Raw genomic sequence first — 26,579 nt, forward strand, 5'->3', positions numbered from 1 at the left:
CAGAGGGTCCATGTCTTGGCCCAGGTCCTACCTCCCATAACCAGGTAGTTCTTTTCTGCTCCTTCCTGGATGCCAAACACTATGATATCAACCATTTTTTAATCTTAGAGGAATCCAACTTTTCCCCAGTGAAAATTGATGTTTCAAAGTATCCTTCCAGTCATAGGCAAAAACGGTAGACAAAACAAAAATATAGCTGCCTCTTTTTTGGATATCTTCACAATAACAGAATTTAGACACTTCAGCAAGATGATATTGTAAGCTCTAATAATGTTAACCAATATTTATTGAGCAGCTACATGAAGCAGGCTGCAGGTAAAACACATGTTCACACAATCCCTTTGTGGTAGGTACTGTGAATATCCCTATTTCATAGTGAGGGCATCGAGGCATCTAAAGGGTATGTAACTCGTTCAAGTTTGTACCAGGAATTTTTTTAGAGTGAGGTTGAAAGACATTTCTAGATAAGTTCAAACTCTTAAAAGAACTCAGGTACTCATTCTGATGATAGGTGTTCTGAGCCAGAATTGTTATACAATCAGACATTCTATATTATCAGTTTGACAGAAATTGATGTGGTATTAACATATTGATTTGTAATGCTAATGTTTTAAACAGCCATATTAAGGATGTTTTCATGATAGAAAAAAGTGGCAATGGGATGAAGTAGGTCTGAAAATACCAGGACTACAATAGATAATTGATTTCCTAGGGTGCTGAAGGTGGAGAAAACTTCACACCCTGAAAACCCTATTAAAAGAACCTCTCTCTTTACTTGCTATTCCCTTACCTGCCTTATTTTTCTTAATTTACATTTACTTGATTATATGTATACATGTATGTCAGCAGGCAGGGAATAAAAGAGATATTCCAGACTCTAGAGTAGCCAAGAAGGATGACCCAATTACTCACCATCACATCACTCTGTGATAACCCCTTTACTTGCCTGGATATTTTATGTAATGATTATCTATTTATTTATTTACTGCTTCCTCTCACTATAAAGTTTACTCCATGAGATCCAGAAGTAAACTTTATATACCTTGAATATTATTATAATGACTGAATAGGTGAGCAGATTCCAAGGATGAGAGAGTATATATCACAGTACTAGATAGAAAAGTAGAGTCTATACTCTGTTAAAGTCAAAAAAGAGAGATACCAAAAAGACCTAAAGAGTGGTATTGACAGAACTGTACTCTCCACCCCTAGAGCAGCAATATTCTGTTTTATACTTTCTTTTGTGTATGTGTGTGCATGTTGGAGGGGGAGAGAATAGAGGGGGAGAGAGAGATAGGTAGGTTAGGGTCCAGGGAACTGGGGGTAGCTCAATATCAAAAAAAGAATAAAAAAATGAGCAGTAGATCTTAATAGACATTTCTCCAAAGAAGACATACAGATGGCCAAAAAGCACATGAAAAGATGCTCAACAACACTAATTATCAGAGAAATGCAAATCAAAACTACAATGAGGTATTACCTCACACCAGTCAGACTGGCCATCATCAAAAAGTCTACAAATAATAAATGCTGGAGAGGGTGTGGAGCAAAGGGAACCCTCTTGCACTATTGGTGGGAATGTAAATTGGTACAGTCACTATGGAGAACAGTATGGAGGTTCCTTAAAAAACTAAAAATAGAGTTACCATATGATCCTGTAATCCCACTCCTGGGCATATATCCAAAGAAAACCATAATTCGAAAAGAGACATGCACCCCAATGTTCATTACTCAGCCATAAAAATGAATAAAATAACGCCGTTTGCAGCAACATGCATGGACCTAGAGATTATCATACTGAGAGAAATAAGCCAGACAGAGAAAGACAAATATATGATATTGCTTATATGTGGAATGTAAAAAAATGATACAAATGAACTTATATACAAAACAGAAACAGACCCACAGACATAGCAAACAAACTTACGGTTACCAAAGGGGAAAGAGGGGAGGAGAGATAAATTAAGAGTTTGGGATCAACATCTACACACTACTATATATAAAGGAGATAACCAACGAGGACCTACTGTATAGCACGGTGAACTATATTCAGTGTTTTGTAATAACCTATAAGGGAAAAGAATCTGAAAAAAATATGTATGTATGTATAGCTGAATCACTTTGCTGTACACCTGAAACTAACACAGCATTGTAAATCAACTATACTTCATTTTTTTAAAAAATTAATTAAAAATGAAGGGCTTATAAATGTGTGTTTGCAGGCAGAGAGAAGCAAAAACCCATCAGGTCGTTCCTTATATGATTCTAAACTCCAAATGCTCTTGAGTGAATGAAGGACCCAGCTGAGAAAAGGTAGTAGCCTGAACCTGAGAGAGTGATCTGGGAAGGAAGGAAGAGAGATGTAGCAGTTAAAGTTGACAGTGCTTGGTCATTAGGTGTAGGGAGAGAGAAAAGCCAAGGCAGATGCTCAGACCTCAGACTTGAGCCCCTGGGGATGGTCAGGCCGTTCTTTGATGCAAAGCACTTGTAAAGCAGCAGTTTTGGAGGGAGAGGATTATGGCTTAAGTTTTGATAAATTGAATTTAATGTGCTATGGACAACCCATGTTAATGTATTAGTCAATGAATAAGGGGTCTGAAGCTTAAGAGAGAAATTAAACCGGAGATTCAAATTTGGGAGTCATCAGCAAATCTGTATACCTTCACTTTTCTCAAAACCTCCAAATTTACTTAAGCAACTGTTGATAATTTCTTAATATAGAGATATGACTGCCCTACTATTAGTGCATTTAATATTTATTAATATTTATTACAGAAGGAAAGATATTCTATGGTTGTTGGTACATATTCAGTGCAGCAATCCTCCATCACCAGTGGAGTGGAGTAAGGTTATGAAATTGCTTAGATTTATTCAATCTATTTTATGCAGCCATGCTTGAGGATACAACTTGGAACCTGGGAGTTAATTTTAGACTACACTTCTGGTCCTTGGGGAAATTCTTCCATCTCAGTGTGCTACAAGCATCACCAGAATGCCTTGTTCTAACCATCTAGGCATTTGTCATAATGATGATTATCTCTGAGTGACAATCAGTATAAAATACTGATTAAGCAGTGGACCCAGACTGTTTGGGTTTGACTCCTAGCTCCCCCATTTACTACTAATGTGACCCATTTTCTACCCTTGTCAAGAGGAGATATTAATAGTACTCACCTATGAGGGTTGACATGAGGATTAAACCAAATGAATAACACGTAGTGTCAGAATGATGACTGGTATATAAAAAATGCTAAATAAGTATTAGCTCTTATTTTCAAAAATGTGTAAGAATTATCACCATTCTCTATCCATCATGGTGTTCAAAAATTCTGGTAAATGAAAGGATTTGCTGAGCATTTACTAGGTCACTTTTGTAGAACTAAAAACGGTGATGGTATTGTGCTGGGAAACCCTACATACTTACCCATGACGTTGCTAAACAGTGTGACATTACCGAAACATGATACCCTGGAATGTACATAGCCAATTGGCCTATAGAAGATCAAATCAAGAAAGCCAATATTATACTGGGCTAGATTAGTAGTCATTAAATTTCTCAAAGAACTACCTATTTCACAGTTGTATGAATCTTGCTTCAGATGTGATCATCAGTTTCTTGTACACTTATGTTCACATCATTTACACATTATGCATTAAAAGAAGTAAATATAACATCAGGGTTATTACTCTGAATGTATTACATTACATTCTTTACACAGAAAAAAATTTTATGCATTTACAAAATGCAGCACTATTTCTATTGTACAAGGGGCTGGGAAACAGCCTTTCAGAAGTTGTTGAATGACAAACATGCAAGTGTACAATAGCAAACAAGGTGGACAGAAGTATGGTTATGATGTTTCCATGAAGTAAATTTGAAATAATGTAATAGAGATTTATTATGATAGAAAAATTAGAAACAGATAACCTGGAAATTGGAAACAGAGATCATTATTATCATTACCACACTACTTGTATGATTACTAGTAGCCAGTAGGGATGGGGGTACATCCTATGCGCCAGGTATACATGACACATTATCATCACAGTAACTTTAACCCCTGCAGTAATTGTTTGGTAGATGCTATTATTATCCTTGCTTTAGAGATGAGAAACAAAGAAACAGAGATAGTTAAAAAATAACAACTTGCCCAACATCACATAGATAGAAATTAGGGGAGCTGGGACTTGACCCAGGGCAGACTGATTCTAGAACCCATGCCGAACCATTGCCCCAGTATGGACCAAATACTTCACGGTTAATGAATCCCTTCTCATGTATTTTATCTCATTCCATCTTCACAATCAGCCTTCAAGGTAAGTATTATTTCAGAGTATGTAAGTTGCACAAAGTGACACAGGTAATAGTAACAAAGCTCAAATGGAACCCTAGTCCTATTCCTTGCAATCCACACCATTCTTTCCATTGGAGTCTAGTCTAATAACTTGACATTCTTAGGAGTCCATAAGTTGGTAAAGCCCTCTTAGTTCTGCAAGCAATAATTGTAGATACAAAATGAAGATGGTCACCTAGTGATTTCGGTGTGAAAAGGATGCTCCATTACACACTGGTCCTTGGAGCTGTAACTAAGCAAATGGATGTCACGTGTGTACTATCAACAGAAGCATTTTTGTTAATTCATGATATTAGTTGATATTGCATAGTATTCTGGAGAAAACACTGGTTTAGAGCCAAAAGACAAAGGCTCTAGGTCTCCTGGCATTGGGAATTTCAACATCTAATAATTTCTTCATTAATAAATAAGGGATAATATCTGACATGTTTACTTCAGAGAAATTGTAAACATCAAATGAGATGATGTATAATTTCAAACACCTTGCATTATTATACCACCAGACATAAGTGCCCAATAAATATTTGGGGAATAAATAAATGAATATGTGACTAATATGTGGAACAAAGTATAACTTGAAATGTAGACATAGTATATATATATATATATATATATATATATATATGAAATAACTGATAAAACTCATGTGATCATTCTTTACTTATTTGTGTACCTGGTACAAAAAATTCTGTTTCATGGATTCTCAAATTTATGTATATAGAATTGAACCAGATTAAATCTATCTTAATGCTTATGATTCTTCAGTCCTTTGACTTAATGTTCTTGAACCAGTCCTAATGGGGGAAAAAATCTCACCTGGAAGTTAGGTATAGAGTAGAAACACAAATATATGTCACTTTGCCAGAATCAGGTCTGTTCTCATATCCCAATAACAGTCATTCATTCACTATGCCTCTATTGCAGACCTGCAGTGTGAAAGACAGCAGGCTAGTATTTTGAGGAAGTCAAAGATCAATTGACCAACTCATCTCAGGCTGCCCAGGACTTATGTTACTGCTGTCCTCACATGTCTCATAGTCCAATAAGAGGGGTAAGGCATGTATGTAAAAATGATGTAAAGTAGAAGTGTTATGTGTCTTGAGATGGATACAGATAAAATGCACTGAGAATTCACAAGTTGAAGAGATCAGTACTTCAAGAGTCCAGGAAGGAGAGAGCATTTAAACTGAACCACAAGGGACTTCCCTGGTGGTGCGGTGGTTGAGAGTCCACCTGCCGATGCAGGGGACGCAGGTTCGTGCCCCGGTCCGGGAAGATCCCACATGCCACGGAGCGGCTGGACCCGTGAGCCATGACCGCTGAGCCTGCGCGTCCGGAGCCGGTGCTCCGCAACGGGAGAGGCCACAACAGTGAGAGGCCCGCGTACCACAAAATAGAAAAAAAAAAAAAATTAAACTGAACCACAATAGCTTGATTTGTGTTTCTGAAGAATAAGCAGGATGAAGTAAAATCTGGGCCAACAGTAGGAAGAGATGGGGACCCTTATACAGCCGTTTGGCTTTGCTGGAGCCTAAAAAAAGAGGTGTGCATTCCAGGGACCAGTTTGCCAAGACTGTAGGCCTTCCAGGATAGGGAAGTTTGAGCTAAAAGCCAGGGAAATCCCAGGCAAACCGGGATGAGTTGTCCTTCCTTCTACTTTCTACTGCGCACTTGGGGACCACATGCAATGAAGGCTGTGGAGGGGTTTTAGCCAACTGAAGTGATTTAGCTGTGACATATTAAAATTTTTTCAGTAGTTTGATAAAGTTTACATTTTTAACTACAAATCACTTTCATTATTTCAGGCTATATGTATCTTTTTAAAGGTTTGTTCATTCTCTCTCTCTCTCACTTCATTTCAGCACTTTGAAGGGCTAGCCTTCATTTCCTGTCATCAGGATCATGTAAAGGCATATTGATGTAGCTCTAGCTTCCTGTACAAGAGAGATAGCTCAGCAAACTAGCTATCGAATTCAACCACAGAATTTGTAATTGGAGAACTGAGTTCAGATCTCTTTACTCAGTTTAACCTTGAGCAAGTCCCTGTCTCTCTGAGCCTCAGTTCTTTGTGATTGAATATAAGATATTAACTTTAGAAAATGTTAGGCAGCTAAGTGGCTACTCAAAAGTGCCCAGATATATCCCTAAAATGAATGCAAGTTTGAGACTAGGGTGGAAATTTGTATACTAGGTGTCAAGATAGGTAGTCACAGCCTAGTTAGAAGATCCACACATGACTGTGGCAAGGATAGAGACAGGGTCAGAGAGTGGAGTTACTTACCGAACGTCCACACCCACATAGGAGAAACAGCCCCAGTCATTGCAAAGGCAATAGAGAAAGAATCATATGCAACTGATGGCAGCTGTCACAGACTCAAGGGGATCGGTGGCTCAAAATAGGCACATTTGGACTGTCCATCTCTCTCTGGTAGGGCTTGCAACTGTGTACTGTATTGACCACCAGGGATGGAACACAGGTACACTCTCTTTGTTAATTAGTTTTTTAAATCTTTTCTTGTAAATGTAGGAAAAATATAGAAAACACATAAAACAAAGCTCAATTAAATGAATTATCACATGACCACCTAGTAAAACCACTACCCAGATCAGGAGTTATAACTTTGTTAGCCACGCTGAAACTTTCTGGTGTCCCCTCCAAACACAACCCCCTCTCTACCCCTAAGGAGTAACCATCCTCTTGACTTTTTTGGTAATCATTTTCTTAGGTTTATTTATCATTTTATCACCCAAATGATTTGCATACCCAAACATATAGCTTAGTAATGTCTGTTTATAAAATGTCATTAAAGTCTCTTTCAATCTGTAGACTTCCTAGCCATCATATCTCCCTCTCTCTAGCTCCCTTCCCCTTTTCCCTCTCTCTTCCTCTCTCTCACTCTCTCCTTCTCTCTCAGAAACTGGAATGTGTATCTATCGATGTTGAGTTGCCCACAGTCTGAATTTGGCTGACTGCATCTCCATGGCATAATTTAACATGCTCCTTGGTCCTCCACATTCCATGTAATTTGCTCAACTTTGGGAAAGACTCGTTTTTGGAAAGGTGTCGTTTTCTTCTGTCAGGTGGTACACGATGTCCAGTTATCTCCTGTGTGTGTGTATGCGTGAGTGTGTCATGTCAGCAGCCATTAATTCTCACTACTAGGTCCATTAAATAATTAAGGGCTGCTGGCATGGGCATGCTCTATCATTCCTGTTTTTGGTTTGTTAGCTGGCATAATTCTATAAAGAGAAACTTCCTCTCATCTACTATTTGGTTAGTCTAGTAGTACTGTTTATATAGGAAAAGCAAGGTAAATGCTGGATTCCTTTCTTTCATTTACTTCTCACTGAGCCCTCTTATATAGCACTCCAGATCTTGATGAACATCTCCTATTTTGAATGCCACTGTGTTTGAGGGGAGTAAACTAACATAAATTAAAAGCAATGAAAATAAACAACTATATCTTGAAATATATACCCACCCCAACATATGTTTTTACACTTTGATGAATTTGTTCCTAAGGATATTTGGGAAAATAAACATCTATTCTCTGTTTATTTTTAACCCATACTCTTCCATACTATTACTGTCCAAGACAGATAATATCTAATCTATTTACATTGTTAAAACATTGTTCAGGTTAACTCATTTGTCTCTATTTGCTTCAGACTTTATATTCTAATACAATATTTCACAGTTTAGTCATTGGAAAAATCTAACCCTCATTCTCTATTGAAATTTAGAGAAATTTGGAATTATAGTTCTTTTTTTCAAATCACCTTTCAATTCTCCAGGATGAACCCATTAGGAGCAAAAGATGGAATCTTTCCAAGGTGCATGGGCCAAGGGCAGCATTTGATAAATGATTGGAGAAGCTGCCTTTGCTTCCTGAGATAGAAATTAGAGAATAGCAGAAATAGTAATGAGTAAAGAAAACAGCCAAAAAGCTATTGCTGAAAGAATAGCTTTAATTTGAAATTTCTTACTTCACTGTTCGTTCTTTACATTTTTATGACTAAGAAAATATTTTAAAGCTGTGATTATTTAATTTTTCTTTACAAACCAACTACAAAATATTATAAGAAAGCCCCAATAAGCAACCATAGCTTCAATAATTGTTTCCTACTTAGCTTTCAAAACCTGTTGCATAAAGACTTTTATCAGTAAGGGAAGCAAACACTTTCATTGATAGATGAGTGAACCATCCTTGCCTTACTGCATTCTAATTCCTTGATCTGACTTTTTAAAGCACAGAATTTAAACATCTGAGAGTCATTAATTCTATCACAGCTCAGCAATATAGAATCCTTCAAAAAACCGTCAGTGCTTGCTTTGAGGATGTGATCTCTAGCATAAGAACACTTCATGAGAAGTGGTGTAGAGAGTCAAAGAAAATTAAAATTTTAAAAAGCATCAAACATATATATTTTACAACTGCACCTAAGGAGGTTGCATCTGTTTGTGGCCACAACTGACTTTCACAAAGGTCCCCTCAAATACTTCCCTGAAATATCATTTTCATAAAGGAATCAAAATAATTAATATTTACTACAAGTGGTTTCTAATTTGCAGGAAGTCCTGGTAAACTTTGTTCACATCAGGTCCTCAATTATGATGCCGCTTTCATCTAGTTCTCTTAGCTTGGCTTTCATCCAGGCTGTTAGGTGAAATTAGGCCCAGAAAAATCGGATTATTACATCCCAAGGGAAATGACTGATAAGCAGCAGATGATTGCTTATCTCCTGGCTCCTTGCTGGTGTTGAGGTGTTGCTAGTTGCAAAGCCAATTTGTTAACAATTAGTACTCATTAGAATCATTTCCTGTTATCGATTCTAAACATTTGACAAAGCACTTTTAGGAAATTGGACCCCCAAAAGTAGCTATCCATAAGTGTTGAGCAATTAAAAATCTTCAGGATCCAATGTAATTCCTAACCAGAGTCATCAGTTTCCAAGTAATTATTTTTGCTTTGGAACCCACCTGCTATCCTGTCCAGTTTAAAGATGTGCTGGTACAAGGACATACTTCTTAATTAGCAGAGGTTGTGGATAAGTCAGTACAGGAACAAAAGGAATTTTCTTTTATTATCTGCTTTAGCTGTTTGCAGCATATCTTTAAGGGACAAAAAAATGCCAGCTTGCAATGCAATATATATATTGCGAGAGTATGAAATTAAATTCATTACTTCTATTATCTAAACATTTAAGTTTAGTTTTTAAGTCTGTGTTCACCTTTGTATATTATGAACTCTAAGTATAGAATCATAAATGGAGTCAATGTGCATTACATTAGAATTTAAATATTACCAGTGTCAGCTTTCTGAAATATTATATATGACTTTAATAAAATTAGCATAAATACTATATGCATTTGAAATTTTTCTCAGAAAAGGCATTGTGTTTATCTAATTTTTAAATATAGACCTGCATGTATTACAAGGCTGCAAATTTACATTCAATAGATATGCCCCATTATCTAATTAAAATATTTATTATCTGTACAAGTATATCTACTGATACTTGCTTAAATGTTCTTTATTTAGATTAAGAAAATATGTCTTATTTCCTCCCTAGTAAGTAATGGTCTTTACATATAAACTATTCAGTTATTTTTGTAGGATCAGGATTAAAACTCTGAATGACACCCCCCATCTTCTGTTCTTTTCCCACATCACTCCCCAAATTATCCTTTGCCTCTGTGTTTATTTTATAAATTTAAATAATTGCTCCTATCCATCTTCCCCTAGACTTAATAATACTGAAAATATTTCTTCTAATTGTGACAAAACATGGAGATGTGAACTAAGTATAATATTTCTGTTTCTGAATTTCTTACTCCCATATTAAAAGCTTACATTAATGGAGAAATTAAGTGTATGTTCTTCTTTGAAATGCCCTATGCTCAACCTCTCTATCCTTAATAAACAGAGATGGTATTGACACAAGTGAATTTTGTTTAACCACACTACATTTGCTTCTTAATTAGTGAATATTCATCTGTCACCAGCAGCAGCTATGACACCCCTCCCTGCTAACATGTTCTGTCATAAATAATCAATGAGGTACTATTAATATTCATGAGCTGGAATCTGTGTAGTCATGTGCACTGATGCAGAGACAGGGGGAGTGTTGCCATGAACTGACTGGAAACTCTGTGTGTGTATCCGTGAGTGCAAGATACTTAGGGAAAGCGAAGAAGAGCATGCTGCCACACAGCACCCTGGCTTGTGCTTCCAGCTAACAGCGGTTTGTCTGTGTTTCTGGACTGAAGTGACTGATGAAAAACAGTAGTCAAGTCTGGAGGGTGATTCCCTTTCAGTTCACTTGCCTTTCAGTTCTGGGGAAATTAGAAGATTTGCTCTCTCTCTCTGCTTGTTAGAATGGGCTGCAATTTGTGCACTTTTCAGAAAAGAGAGGAACACTACAAACTGCTGTATGAAGTTTCCCAGGTGAGTGCAGGGTCTGTTACCAGCAACTAAATAGCCAGGCTTTGTGTTTGTCTGAAAAATGGTAAATGAACTGTGGCTAGCTTTATTTTTTCTTTCTGTAGATTTCAGAATGAAGGGCAGACTTGCTGGCTGGGGGCTTTTTATTTTGGTTTGGGGTGGCAGTTTTCAGCTTCCTTGCCACTCCCCCTTCAGATGACTTCCTGTGGGATTCTTTTTAACATTTTTTTGTATCTACTGCCAAGATGTCAGTTAAGTAAAAGGAGTAACACTGAGATCCATGTCTGTAATATTTTCAAGCCCCTCTTTCATTTTGGAATAGTGTTGACATTTGAAAATCAAATGTATCATTGTCTGCATAAATATTGGGATTTAATAGGTCTGTGAGCTCAGTTATTTGGAATAGACAGGAAAAGTTTCTTGCCAAATCTTGTTAGTCAGAGGAATTATTTGACTAATTAGGAATTTGTGCTTTGGTTTTAAGAGGAAGACCTGGTATATTTGTATTTTATGAGAAAAAATACATGCTATGTCTCGGCTTGGATTAAAAAAGTAGATAAAGGAATTTTCTTATCATTTGTTCTTGGATCCTTTTTATAATTTCTTTGTCTGTTTAGCACTAGAAATTAATTTCAAGAGCTTATTACAATATTTGTATTGTAATAAAAAGGAAAAATGTGCGTAAATTTGGATGTCCCTTTAGTGTATATCTGAGGGCTTTTCAGAATAAAAATAAGAAAATGATATTCCCAGCCTTCAGAGTTTTCATAGAATTCTATTAATTCACCATTTTATTTAGGCAGGTCTCCCTGGGGGTGTATGAAGTCCAAATTTCTTGTTTGGCAAAATAAAGTTTATTCCTCCCTTCTTCTGGTTTGTCCCAGATGTGACACACTACTACTTTTGTTTTTAGATGATATTGCTGATGAAAGACAATGTTTGGGATGTTGGTGGTCTGTGGGCACAGCGGTCGCCAAGTGCCCACTGCCTACTGGTTCCCTCAGATTTCCCCCGACGTGATTCATTTCACAGTGGGCTAATTACAAAGTGGATTTGCTACACATGAAACAGCCTCCTTAGTTGCAATGTTAATGCACATTTTCATGGTAATGTGATCAGAGGCTCATTAGCCACTTTCCAAAATGATCCTCTGCATTAATTAAATATAAAAATGACTCCTTTATCACCATAGAGAGGAAAAGGAAGATTAACATTGTTAATTACACCAGGGGCAATACATTTTGCTTCTCTTTTTACTATAAACTTGCGAGCCTAGGTTAAAATCATCTTCATTCCTAGATAAGCTCTCATCTGCTTGGACTCATGAAAACAGTCTCTAGGTGGAACACTTCCCTTTAGTTTGGTTTATAAGAGTTTGAGTTATACTATTGTTTTTCTTTGGGTGGTGGAGGAGCAGGGGAGTGGATTAATCAATCTAATTTTTCTCTGAATTACTAAATTGACATAAAAGTATAATATGGAGGAAGTAGTAGGTGGCATCTTCCCTGATTATGCCTCGGTTAAGCTGTTTATCTTCTGCTAAGAAATCAAGCCAGATTTCTGCATCCAGAAAGGACCACTGTGTTTGTTAAGGAGGCTTTGTTGTAGAATTTTAAAGTGCTTGTCTGTAGTTTTGCCTTTAAGTGCTTCCTAAATCTTGAGAAAATAGATAAGCCATACTCTTTATTGCTTCCACCTGTACTCCTTCATCTATTTACTTTATTTTCTCTACTCCTGAATTGTAGTACTTATGATCTTTAATAAAGGGGGTGAAAATGAAGTATTAGCTTCCATTTAACTGGCTTTTATTCGATAAGTTAAAACCCCAGCTTAAAGGTCTTGTGTGTGTTTTCCAAGGGGAGCCCTCCTACAGTTTGTCCTTAACTTTGCGCTCTATTTTATTGAGTTAATGGAATAGATAAGATATCAAAGGAAACCAGTGATAGGCTCATATCATACACTGGAGCCCCGTGTGGTGTTGCAGACTAGTTTCTATTTTTATTTGGAGGAGCAGCAGCTCAGAACACACATGAAAGTGAGCATGTTCTTAACCAGGTGTTCACGAGAGCACATAGCTGCCCCCAGAAGAGAGGATACTATATACAAAAGTGACTTGGGATTGGAAGCCTGTGTATTTCTAGCTGGTAATATTAAAGCAAATTAGCTCACACAAACATCAGCCCCTGATGATCCAAATCATATGTATTTACTTATAGACGTAATTCTCAGGTCGCCTGCCTTTTTGTTTCTTTTGTTATTATTTCTTACAAGCTAAGGCAAATTAAAGTTTATCAGGGGATGTGAAAATTTAAGACTAGCAGTGAACACTACCTACATGACCAAGAGCAAAAAGATTATTTCTCTATAACAGAATCATTATGACATTGAACTTTTTAAAATTTTCTTTCTGTATTTCTAGATTTTGCTATCTGATAACATGGGCCAAGTAGAATACAGTTTCAGATTTGTAACAAAAGCATATGTGCTCACTGAGGAGTCCAGTGAAACAATCAGAATAATGTACCTAGGTGTGAAATGAGGTCAAGTTTAAATTTGGTTGATATTTTTTGTTCCTACAGAGGAGTTAAGGCTTTCAGTTGGCAGAAGAAAAAGAATGTTGCTTCAAGAGAATTATTTTCAGCTGGAGTTGGGCCAATCCGGCTCCAGTATGAACACAGTTGCGAGAATCTAGGGTTTGTGTAGATCCAGTAACCTTCATACCAAGCAATTTTCATGCATCTATTAACTCTTATATGTGCCAGGAACACAACTGTTATCTGCAGTGATTTATTTTATTCAAAGTAGGTTATTTATTAACCTCTTAAGAATTAATAAATGGGTAATTTGAACAAGGCTCTTCTATTGACACGAACTAAATTGCCTGTTTTGTACTAATCTGATTAAATAGCCAGCTGGACCAAGAGAGCTGCAGTAGCTTGTTAGGCATTTCGGACTTAAGAACAGATTTATTTATGAGGGAGATTGTATGGTAATATCTAAATCTGTTGACTTCTAAGTTTGATTTTTCATACATAAATCGAATGTAACTTTTTGATTGATTACATAATGGAAATTTATCAATGGGGGTGTTCATTGGTGTTGAACAACATGTTCCAAATGGGGGCAGATATTGACTGGTTTGGCACAACTGGAAGGTCTCCCCACAACCTGCACCCATGAATTAGTATCAAAACTGAAATGGAATCTTCATGGACAGTGACAACAATTACAGTATTGACAGCAGCTGCCTTGGAACTGCTCCCACCTTGGAACTCTCATAGCATTTTGCTTGTGCTTTTTGAGTTTCTTGTTTTTTACATTCATCTGTCTGGTATTACCGTCAAGTGTGTGTGACTGAATTGTGCACTCCTTGAAGGCAGGTCAGGTGCTTGACTGTCCTTTAACCCCACCCTGACAGCAGACACTCACTGAGTCCCACCATGGTTCCTTGAAAGACCATAGCCTCTGCCTCATCCCTAGCTTCTAGTGAAAGACCATATCACTCTGCCTGCCTCTCTGCCCCATACCTAACAGCTGATTAAACCAGGAGCAGTTACCTAGTACATGAAGTTGAGGGTGCAATTAGATTTTTTTCAGTCTCAGAAATATTTATTGGGAAACAGGCAATTACTAAGGGGATTAGAATGCAGAGGGAGAAAGAGAGAGATCGAGAGAGGGAGAAGGCTTTAAGTAGATTGGGAAGCTTGAGGGTCTGTGGTCCACCAGATCTACGAGGATAAAATATATTGAGAATCAGAGACACTTGAGAAAGTGTCTCTATGAGCACATGGGTCATGAGAAAGAGAAGCGTAAATAATAAATAGCAGGTCTTCAGAGAGGCCTCATTTCCCCAGTTCCAGTACGTTTCTATAATAAATTCTCCATTCATTTTAACTTTCTTGAATGAGGTTATCTATCCTTTACAATCAGAGGAAAAAATGAGGACACATCACAATAATGTCTTGCTTTTGTCAACCAATTAGCAGCTGCCTTAAACTCTAGCCATGCTGTTCAGTTCAATAAACTACTTTCAGTAAGCTTCGATTGTCCAATATGTGCCAAGTCCTCATTTTTTCCATGGGGGATGCAAAGACAGATGTGACAGTCCTTGCTTTTGAGAAGCACACTATGGCAGTAGAAGAAAGACACATAAGCAGAGAATTTTCATATAATGTGATAAGTGAAAATGTTGAATAAACAGAGATGTTGACAGACTTCAGGAGGAGTGCAAAGGGACTCGATGTGGGGTGGGGGCGGGTATTAGGGGGGATGAGAAGGGAGAGAGAATCAAAGAGATAGAAGGGTAAAGAAGTCCATGGAGGTGGCAAACAGGTGCTAGGTGTGAATGGACCTGGAGTAGGGGAACTACAAGCGACAAATGTTACTAAAACCTCAAGTAGCAGGCAGGCTCCAGAACATGGCCTGAGAGGTGGTGGGCAACACCAGGCTTTGGAGAGTATCCCATGTCCCAGGATTGTGTCTGTTTGTTGGTTTGTTTGTTTTTAAAGAGGGAGAAATCACTCTGTTAGGAGTTAAGAGTGTAGACTTGGCTGTGGTGTGTGTCTGGGGACATTGGGCTTGGGTTGGGGATGGGGTAGGTACCATAGCAAAACTACAAGGGAGGCTAATTTGGAGGCTGTTGCAGAGTTAGTTAGTGATAGAAATCATGTAAAAGCGAGGACAGAATTGAGACCCTGAGGAGGTAAATTCATTAGGCTTCTGGCTTGTGAGACCAGGGAGGTATAGTGAAATTTACAGAGGAGAAATAAGAGAAGGGAGGTGAGTTCTGGAAAGAGGAGAAAAGGCCACTGAGTTCATCATGGGCTATCTGAGCAATGCTGGCAGACAGTGAATATTCAAAATGAAAACCTGGCGTATATGTGTTTGGTGGATGAGATCACCCAGAAGGATATAAAAAGTGAGGAGAAAAACTGAACAGTGAGGAGAGTTGTGAACCAAGGATGCAATATTAAGAAACACAAAAAGGAGAAGAAAGAAAAGGAGAAAAAGTGAAACTGTTATAGAGTGAGAAGGAAGAGACGAATAGTGGGAGAAGCCAAGCAGAGAAGGTGTTTAAAAAGGAGTGGCCAATGTGGTCAGACAGGATAAGAACTGCAGTGTCTTTGGATATGAAAATTTGTGGTATGCTGCCTGGGTGCCTCTTCAGGAAGGACTTGTTGCCCCAGCTGCTGAGAGCACTGTCAGCCCCTCAGGGACTGTCTTATCTGCAGAGAGCCCCTCACCCAAGGTTATTCCCCTCCCAGGAGGCTCAGTCTCTCCAATGGCAGATGGATGCAAGTTTACATGGGCCTGGGCATCTCAGCCTCTATTGGGACCCTCTGAAAGGCAGCTCGAGCTCCAGAGCTCCCTGCAACTGTCGTTGGGCCTGCATCATAGTTCAGTTCTCCTTCTGCCCAGTCCTGCTTCTTTTTCCTCCCTTCCACAGAGGGAATGCTTCTCAGCTCTTTCCCACTAAATTCTGTCGCAGAATTGGCTTCCTGGAGAACCTAACCTGGAGCGAGGTCAGTGGTGACAATTACAGAGCATCTAAATAGAGAAATGTGGACAAAATCCAGAAAGTGGTGGATTCAAAGATGAGGTCGACTGCACTTTCAAGAAGTTTCTCTGGGATAAGGCAGATTATAAAAAATGGATTAACTACTAACATTGGAGTACGAATTTTTTTAGCCCAGATTTTTTTAGAATGCAAAATTGCTTAAAATTGTGAATGTTAAAAATGAAAGTCGCCTTTACTTCTGCTTTGAAAAGTAAGATAAATTGATTTCACATTTGAACTATGATGTGCATAGGGTGGTGATAATATAGTGATTAAAAAATAAAACATGTACATTTAGTTAGATTTTACTTTATCCAAGCCTTTTGAAGAAAACCTTAAATGTTAGAGCAGTTTTTTTGTTTTTTTGTGGGGTTTATTTTTGCGGTACAGGGTCCTCTCACTGTTGTGGCCTCTCCCTTTGTGGAGCACAGGCTCCGGACGCGCAGGCGCAGCGTCCGTGGCTCACGGGCCCAGCCGATCCGCAGCATGTGGGATCTTCCCGGACCGGGGCACAAACCCGCGCCCCCTGCATCGGCAGGTGGACTCCCAACCACTGCGCCACCAGGGAAGCCCTAGAGCATTTTTGATATGAATACAAATAAATATCTTAATGATTTAGGTAGGTTTAATAAATGAAGTGCCTTTCTCTACTATAAGAATCAGAATATCACATATTTTTTTAAATGTATACCTTTAATTTCTTCAAATTTTCACTACTTATTGAATTGTTCTAGACCCAGAAGAAGATCAGCTACCTCTAGGTGCATATCTTTCTATTTAGAGGAAATACTGGAGGAAAACATTTTCACTGGTTCCATGTTACACACAAAGGAGACATGTTGCTGAAAACTTAGCTAATAGATATGCTGAGATATTTGACTCTTCAACTCATCTGAATTTGCTAGTTAAGTGGGATAATCTGATTAGAAAATTCTTTAATTTCAATATTTGTTGAAAATAGTTCTAAAATACATTATTTTATTTACATGATTACATAACATATGCACATATTTATTCACTTCCAATCCTGTTAGATAGTAGCAAATGGGCTGCTTATCTTTAGCAAATTGTGATTTCAGAACTTTACAAGAGGAACTATTTATGAAGATTAACTGATAGTGAAAAATCTTTACACAACAGCCAATCACTGTTCAATAAATTCATTTTATGTGGGTATATTTTCATATATTGAATTTTTACAGGTCATTTACTAGGTATTCAATCAATCCTATTAAATGGTTAAGAAAGATACAAAAATTAAATCACTAGGTACTCAAGTAGAGGCCCTAGACTGTAGTTCTATGAAGGATTCTGCCCTTGAAAGGTTTATAATTTGTGAAATAAAGTTGAGCAGGTTGCCCAGAACAAGCTCTGCCTCAATCACTGTTTTCTCTCATAACCCTTTCTGCGGCGTACACCATAAGAATTTTAGGTGTTATTCTTAATAAATGTCTTCTTCTTGTGACTAATAAGGATTTAGGTACCACTGGGTGGTAATGTTGTCTTCAGATTTAGAATTCTAGGTAATTCAAATACAACTGTGATTTTCATATCTTAATGCAACATTTCCAAAGTCATCCATATAACCTGCTCCGTCCATCTCCATCTCCCTTCCAGCTGTATTCATTCCTTCTCTCTTAATTCTTTCACTCCCAATGTGGAGTAACAGCTTTAAAGTTTATTATGAAGTATTCTTTGTTTCTTTCAACAAAAAGCTTAAAAGGTAGCAGCCCCATATTCTGTGTTCCAACATATAACATCTAATTGCTAATTTGTGCCATTTTGTAACAAGCTATAAATCTTGTTGAATGGTAGTTTGGGTCCTAGTGAAGAATATCCCCTCACTGCTGCTTTATGTAGCTTTTTAGAAATACTATAGGAAATTTTTAGAAACTTGCTCTCTTCTCAGTGGAAATTAGATTTTTTCTGAGCTAACCTTTTACTTCTAAGGCTCTTAAGGGTCTGTCTCAGGTACCTTTACTTAAATAATAAAAAGTTAAAAAATTCTTTTCAAGGGTATATGAACAAAGAGAATTAATAAGTATGGTTTAAAATATAATAAACCCATGGATTAAAGACCACTATTGTAATCAGTGATAGTAATATTTTCCTATAATTGAATTATGGTAGAATTCAGATATTAATTTTTTTGATGTAAAGGAAAGTTTGGGAAACTTTCAATAACCACAAATAATTACTCTGTACCCGCTTTGTGCTCAGTACTGTGCTAGATAGCAACAGAGGTTGCAAAAGAAGCATAAACTAAGAAGCCAGTCTTCAAAGTGTTTAATCACAAAGCAATTAGAATATAAATGTGGAAATGTACAACCCTAACATAGCAGACATTACAGAGAAAGGGCAGTTCTATATGGGTAAGGATAATCTAAGGGTCTTCATGGTTGTAGTCCTTATTTAGAGTGGCTTAGATTAGGAGCCAAGGTTTATTTTTAAATTCAGCATAATTATTGTATATCCAGTCAGCCATGTAGTATGTTTGGTGTCCAGGATTTATTGTAAAAGCAAAGTCATAGGATATGGCTAATTGGACATATTTAGGGAAAATGGGACAAACGGCCTGACCAAAGCAGGATATGGGATGAGGACAGTTGAGTATCTTGATCTTCCTGCAAAAATGAATGGACTTGGTGCCAGGCATCACTGCAGGGCTCTATAAACCATAAGGATGCAATCAAATAGCATCTCTGAAGTCAATTTAAATGATAGAATATGTGTAAATATTGTTTTCTTGGCACTTTATTTAAAAGAGCACAGCCATGCTAAGTTGATTTGCAATGGATAGATTTTGCCATTCACTCCTTAAGTGTGCTCTATATTTCCTTAGTGGCTCATATTTTTGTTTGTTTGTTTGTTTGTTTGAAGTTGGTTCTGCCTATGCAGTTGTGAACCTCACTTTTAAGACAACATGGAAAATAGTGCCCAAGCACAATGTGATACATAGGAGAGGCACTGAGCACAGAAGAAAGAACAGAGCCTTTGGAATCAAGCAATAGCACCACTTATTTCCTCTCTGACTGTGAATTAGTTACTTAACTTCATTGAGCCTTTGTTTAATTGATTAATATCAACCTTGAAGGGTTTTATTGAGGATTAAATGAGATATATTTAAAGGGCATAACACATTATGGGGATGCCATAAATGGTAACTTTTGAGGTTATGATCTTATTTCAGTGACCCTGTGAGTTAGCTAATATTGTCCCCATTCTACAAATGAGAAGACCAAGGCACAAAGTAATCAAATGACAAATTCATATTGTCAGCAAGTAGAACACCTGAAATTCAAACTGGGATTTGCCTAATGCCAAAGTCCATGTTCATTTTATTATAAATATCAAATATTCTTCTCCCTTTGAGCTTTGCATACTTATTCACTAAACTGATCCATAAATACTGAGTTCCTGGCACATCATAGGTCCTCAATAAACATCTGATAAAGGAAAAAGGAAAAAGAAATAGGAGGGAGGGAGGAAAGGATGAAGAAAGGCAGTGGGATAATAGATGCTGTTTATATTTCTCCTCAGAGGGTTCTATAGAGATCTCTACAGAGATGGCCTTTTCAGTATAACAAAGAGAAGCAGGTCCTCTCTACTACCACTTTCCCCATCTGTTTTAACAGCTTAAATCAAATTGTCTCACCTATGAGAGCCCGTCAGTATGGGAAAGTGACTTGACACTCCCACTTTTGAGAGCTTGAAAGCCTTTCCCCACTTTCCCATAAATCTATGCCTGGCATGAATGATCCTTCACAACCTGCTGTCTTTCCTCATACATTCCTAACAGCCCAAATTTTCACCAAACCAAACTATAATTTCTTATTTGAAAACAACGTGATTTTCCCCATCTCTTTGCTTTTCATTGAAATGTCCCTTTTTCCTAGTGTATTTTTCATACCCCTACACATATATTGATAAAAACCCTAATCCTTTGTAACTCAATTCAAAGCTCACCATCTGGGAAGTTCTCTCTGAACCCAAGACAGAGTAGGTTGTTCTTCCCAAAGCTCCTCCAGAATTTGAAATATAGTCAGATCCTTCTGTATTTATGTTTAGTTTTTCTGCATCTCTGCATTTCTACCATATCATACAGTGCCTGGTATTTAATACAAATCGGATCAAGGAATAGGAGTGGGAATATAGCTACAACTTCATTCACAAAAGAAAGCTTTTGTCTCCAGTATTGACTGAGTTCTCTTTGAAAACAAGATGATTTGAGAAACTACAAAATTATATATTTTCTTGATTTTGAAGGTGTCATCTGTTTTACGGTATTGTTACTTGCAAGGCTCATCATCAAGTGTAAGGACAGCTGGGGGCATGCAGAGTTGACAAGCTACCACCTTTAATATCCGTATTGATTGCATGCTGCATCCCCATTTCAGAAACAAGAAGATATTGGGGAGAACTCACATCTTAAAACTAAGGAAAAATTGTCATTGCTTTTCTAAACGAAACAAACAAACTAGAAACAAACAAGCTCTATCGGCCCTTCTTTCACCCCTACTGCACTCCTATTCCCTGACCTTTTCTACCAAACTGAGTATTTTATTACCCAGGTGGATTCAGCATATCAGGTCCTTTTCTCAAAATTGCCAGTCATGATGGATAACGATACAATTTTTATTCCTCAGTTGTCAAACTGGTCAATATACCTTGCTGTCCTTTCTTCCTAGAATTTCCCATTGCCCTTTAGCTCACTAAGTTGTAGCCCTCCTCAAAGCTTGGGTCAGGTATCACCTTTTCCAGGAAATCTTCCTGAAGTCCCTGAACTTAAGAATACCCCCTCCTTTTTCCTTCCAAGGTAACCAGTACTTACCTCTGTCATAACATGTACCAAATGGTATCCTTTCTCAATTTACTTGTTTGTGATTTTCACTGGTCTCTGAATCTCCGGAGGGCAAAAACCCTGTTTTCAATCTAACTCAGTACCCACATAGATGTTTCTTGAGTAAAGGATAAATGGCTAAATTCCAAGTGAATTCTGTGTACAGGGCAATTTGTTGAAGGTGATATAAAAGCAGAATAAGATGAGATCCCTGCCCTCAAGGTGTTTACTATTGCACAGTCTCCAGTAATACACACTTGTTCACAAATAACTATAATGCAAGGTATAATATTAGTTCTATGAAAGAGAGAGAGAGAGGAACAAGGTATCATGAGATGTCATAGTGATAATGATTTACTATATTATAGATAAAAATAAAGTGTCTAAAATATAATATGTATATATCATATAAAGCAAAACAGTGTTTTGTGTGTGATGAGATGAATTGATTATTGATTTAGTAACTGTCATGTTTCTTCATTTGCTGCTTTCCATGCTGTAAAATTGAATTAGCATTGGGATTGACATATATACACTAATATGTATAAAACAGATAACTAATAAGAACCTGCTATATAAAAAAATAAATAAATAAATTCAAAAAACAAGAAAAAATTGAATTAGCTATTTTGTGTAAAAATGGCTTAATACATACTTCTTTTTATTTATATCCATCACTGAAATAGTAAAATATGGCTAAATTATTACAATATTCATTTTATCTCTGTCCCTCCTTACTATAAAAAGAATTCAAAGTGATCATTATAAAATACACTGCAAAATGTCTGAATTCTTCCTGATGATGTTGCCTTTGGTTTCATAATCACTCTAGCACCAATCTGAGAATTTGTCCAAGTGCAGCTATCCCAATAGCGGTCATATAAAGCAAAGAGTAGCCTAAGAAGACCATGAAAATCATTTTTAAAACTTTAAGCTTTAAGTAAAACCTAGTCCAATTCAATAATATACAAAAATAGATTTTTTCAATAACTCAAAACCATATTTATTTTACTTATTAGACATTATTACTTGTAAAGTGAGGATATTCTTTGAGCCATGAGGAACATAATGATAGTAAAGATAATGCCCCTCCTATACCCAATATCAATGAAGCTTTTCAGGAAACTAACTCAGTGACCCCCAGATAACTTGAGATAGAAGACTCAGATAGGGTAGAAGTTAAGATTTTGAATTTGAAAAACTCAGGATTTTAATCAGGATTAATTCTCTATTGCCACAAAATTAGTTCTAAACTGTAACAGAAATGACCGACCAGAGTCTTATCCAGATTCTAGGGTAATCTAAAGAGGGAGGCAAAGAAGAATTTACTGTCTTGTTTGTGGTGATCATTTTAAGAACTAAATATAAGGGTGGTGTCTCTACTTGAGGGTAAATTACTCTTAATTAACCTTCAAGAGTTTGTAAAAATAAAATAAAAATTAAAAATATTTTCAGAATTGCACTACATAATATTTAATGCAGTTGGTAGAACCTAGAGAAAGTAAGTCAATGACTGTACTCCATGCAATAGTCATATTTCACTGGATGTGAAATGTAGACTAAAAAGTGTTGGGAAGTATTTCATCCTGAACTGGCATAGATTAGATGGCTTAATTTAGTCTTTTCCATTCTACCTCCTGAAATAAAACATCACCAATAAAAAAAAGTTATCTTAGCAGATGCATAAAAATCACAGATTCATTTCTATGATGCTCATCTGCACAGTAGATCATTCACAGATATATTTGAGAGGAGCCTGTGACTGTTAATTCTTTTTCAGATGTGTGGGATCCATTTGGATACTACGTATTCTAAAAAGCTGTTAAAACTAAGTTAAATATTAATTTAGAAAGAAGTGGCCTTACGAATCTTTCATACTGTCATTTCAGTCTCTTGAAAGCAAGGTAGCTAGGTCCTAAATCTCAGGAAAATGAAACTGTGGCTTCATAACTGATTAAAAACAACAGTGATAAAAACATTTAAAGCAAATGCTATCTATAAATAGCCTCCTCAGCAATTTCTATGTAAGGTCACATTCATCAGGTGGTCCTTTTAAAGGATTATCATTTTCTGGCTAATTGACACCTCGTCTGTGACTGATGAACTGACCATTGGCATCACTGAACTACCCAGTAACACTGTTATCAATGTGCTGATGACTGCTCCCCAGAGCTTCCCCATAAATACCCGGTTCCCCATAAATACCTTTATTTATTTATTTATTTATGCCCCATAAGTACCTGGTTCTCACTTTCCACAACAACCAGAAAATCATTTTAAAACTGGGCCCTTGCTTTGAAGTTTGCTTTGATGGCTTTGAAGTATTCACAGCTTTCCAGCTAGTATTATCTGTGTTTCATAGATCACAGAAAATCCTGAGAGAGGGACAAAAAAAAAAACAACAAACAAACACTATTAATTTGAGATGTAGAATCTTCCACTGATATTTTTCAAATAGATTTAGTTTGAATTTTAGATATCTTGTTATAAAGTGTTACTTTTAGACAGTGCATATGAGACAAATGTCTAACAGGACCTTAAAGAAATAGCCACATAAATTTTACTAAAAACATCATAGTATTCATAAGTGGGAACCAATGGGTGGTCATATATACGATGCCTAGTGTTGCCTTGAATCCCTCAAAAAGGAAACTGTCGGGACTAGTAAATGGTACCTCAGCCCCTGAGTGTGTTTTAATACAATTTGATTAGTTCCTGGATTACATAAAGATACAGAGGCCCACAAGAATCAAACTGCATTTAAATTATTAAATATCCTATGGTTTACATTTTTTATGTTATATAAAAAAACATCTTTTTGTCTGTGTAAATCCTAGCAAAGTAACAGTGCATTATTTACCAATTGTGAATATGAACATCTGTGGTTATTTCATTCAGCCCAGTATTTAAATTACCTTAATTCTCCACAAAGAAAAAATGGCTCTTTGATTATATATACTGTCAGGTTACATGGCCTGGGAAACAGGCTCTGAGACAAAGATTTGTACATGAGATGCTTAAGAGCTTTCTCAGGAACAACACCTGTGTGGGAGTAAAAGCAGTAGCATCAGGCAGAAGGAAAAGTAGACTGGAATGCAATCCCAACAGAGACCTCAGATAACGGCAAGGGTTGCTGTGAAGCTGGGATGACCCTTCAGAATTGTTCCCGTAGCGTGGCTTTGCACTCTTGCATCATCTAATCTTTGGAGGTGGCGGCTCCTGGCGAGCAGGCATAACTTTGCACAAGGCCGTTGATTCCCTTTGGCTGAGGGCAGCACCCAGAGCAGGACAAAGCTCTGAGGCAGCAACACCCATCGCCCCCAGGGGCGGGGTAAGTGAGTGCCTCGGTCCTGAAGGTGGGATCTCAGTGCTCAGCAAGCATCCATTGCATATACCAATTCACACTGTAATATAGGGGCATAATTTCTAGGCTATAATAAAAGCCCCCTTCCAAAGGAATTCTAATCACTTATAAGACAACGTCAGGTTCCTTAAGGTTAGATTGTCTTTCTTTTCTTTATCCACTTTTTTGCCAGATTAAATCATTTTCTGGAGTTAAGAGTGTCATTAGAGCATATTTTGAGAATGTGACTTTGAAAGTCTGACCTGTAGAAATGTGATAAATTGTGTTTGGAGATTGACTTTGTTGACTGCTAATACCAAATCATGGAGCACCGTAGTTTCACTTACTAAATATTGCCCAGGCTATATTGTTGCACTCTGGGCTGCCACGGTCACCTCATCAGGATATTTTCTGTCCTGTGACTAGTGGCTTCAAATATACTCATCCATCTTCTTGTCCTATTACATTTTGTGTGACTGATGTTCTGTACCCATTAAAATTGATGGGAAAGAATAAAGAGAAGAAAAATGTGCCCTTCAACTAATTACTTCTCTGAAGGAGCAAATGAGAATTCTCTAGTACCAACAAGAGATTTAGACTGGTGGGTTTTCCCCCATTTATTAAGTGCTTTAATTAGCTAGGTTTACTAAACAGAGTCCCCTATTTATAAAACCACATTATTCAGTATGCTTTAAAATTCAACCTCCCTCTGAAATGTTTGATCTTTATAAGGCGAATTAATAGCTGTTACATTGCTTATAGTCAGGAGTCATTTTGGTGACTTCTCAGTACTAGAATCAATTAGATCAGATGCCTTCAATGTCAGATTTTTTCCCCTCTCATAAGCTGTCGTAATGGCTCCTTTTATATTCTGTGCTAGCTGATAATTAAATTTACTATTATTGTAAACTGAAGCCAAAACCACAGTGATTTTGGAAGGCCCAATCATCCTAGGTCTTTCTTGGATCTGTTGAATGTTATCTTTGTTCTCAAAAAATGGCGGAATAGCAAGGTATTTCTGCAGTGCTCGCAAAACATTTGTTTAATTACAACATCTAATGTGTTAAGGGGAGGGAAACCTGCCCACTTGCAGTTACCAGGCTTTGGCCTCTACACCTCATTTCTCCTCGTGTTCCTGTGTTTGAGTTAAAGGAAACAGTGTGGACTTATTTCTTAAGTGACAGGAGAACTTCACACTTTTAAAAATAATTTGACCAAAGAAATTATTTTGGAATTACCTTAAGAGAATCCCACTGCCCAGGGATCAAAGGGGTTATTTGAATACTATGGATAATATGGTCCCAGGAAAGTCAGGAAAGTAAAAAACATTCTTCCGTATTGACCTTGGTCACAAGGATGGCAGGAGCTATTCTGAGACTTTGACCATAGGAACATGTCTGTGAACAGCTGTCACATTGGATGTGGCCTAGCTCGTTTACATTTTTAGTAATAATGCTCATGTGCTATACAAATACTTGGACCAACTTTGGGGCAAATGGAACTAATCAGACTACAGTCAGCTCCTTTCATTTATGTAAAAAAATGGTCTCAATTAACACCATCCAAGAGAAATTTCTGTGTTGATGGGAGTATTCTACATCTGTGTTGTTGAGTAGTACGGTAGCCACTAACCCACTAACCACAGGTGGGTATCGATTGGTTAAAATGCGGCTAATGTAACTGAGGAACTGAATTTCTGATTTTATTCATTTTAGTTAGTTTAAATTTCAGTAGCCACATGTGGCTAATGACTACTGCATTGGATAGTGCAGTGAGGCTGTTGCACTGGATATGATTAAGGAATCATATCCAGTGCGATAGACTTTAAGATTTTATAGCCTTAAAGTTTACAGTTCAATTTTTATTCTATCCTAGCATTTTAAAAAATCTTCCGTTGATTTCTTTTGTGAGGTGGGTATTTTGTTAAAACATGTACTGCTTCTTTAAAAACTGAAATTAAATATAAGCTCAGAAAACAAGCATTAAAAATAGGAATCTGGGGCTTCCCTCGTGGCGCAGTGGTTGAGAGTCCGCCTGC

At 37.2% G+C, this 26,579-nt stretch overlaps 1 protein-coding gene across 2 annotated transcripts in view; it reads left to right on the top strand.

The window, feature by feature from the left end:
• PDZRN4 (PDZ domain containing ring finger 4) overlaps positions 1-26,579 on the top strand; it is a gene marked incomplete at both ends in the record, with an annotated part of 372,143 nt that overhangs the window by 217,390 nt on the left and 128,174 nt on the right. Inside the window, one exon of one of the 2 annotated variants that reach the window (XM_082849940.1) lies at positions 10,736-10,804. The exons of the other annotated variant lie outside the window; for it this stretch is intronic. Within the exon in view, the coding sequence (XP_082706066.1) occupies positions 10,736-10,804 (69 nt within the window). Of the gene's footprint in view, positions 1-10,735; positions 10,805-26,579 lie in introns of those variants that run through there. 2 annotated transcript variants of the gene reach the window in all.

This window comes from Leucopleurus acutus (genome assembly GCF_964270905.1).
Source record: "Leucopleurus acutus genome assembly, chromosome: 11".
Taxonomy (NCBI): domain Eukaryota; kingdom Metazoa; phylum Chordata; class Mammalia; order Artiodactyla; family Delphinidae; genus Leucopleurus; species Leucopleurus acutus.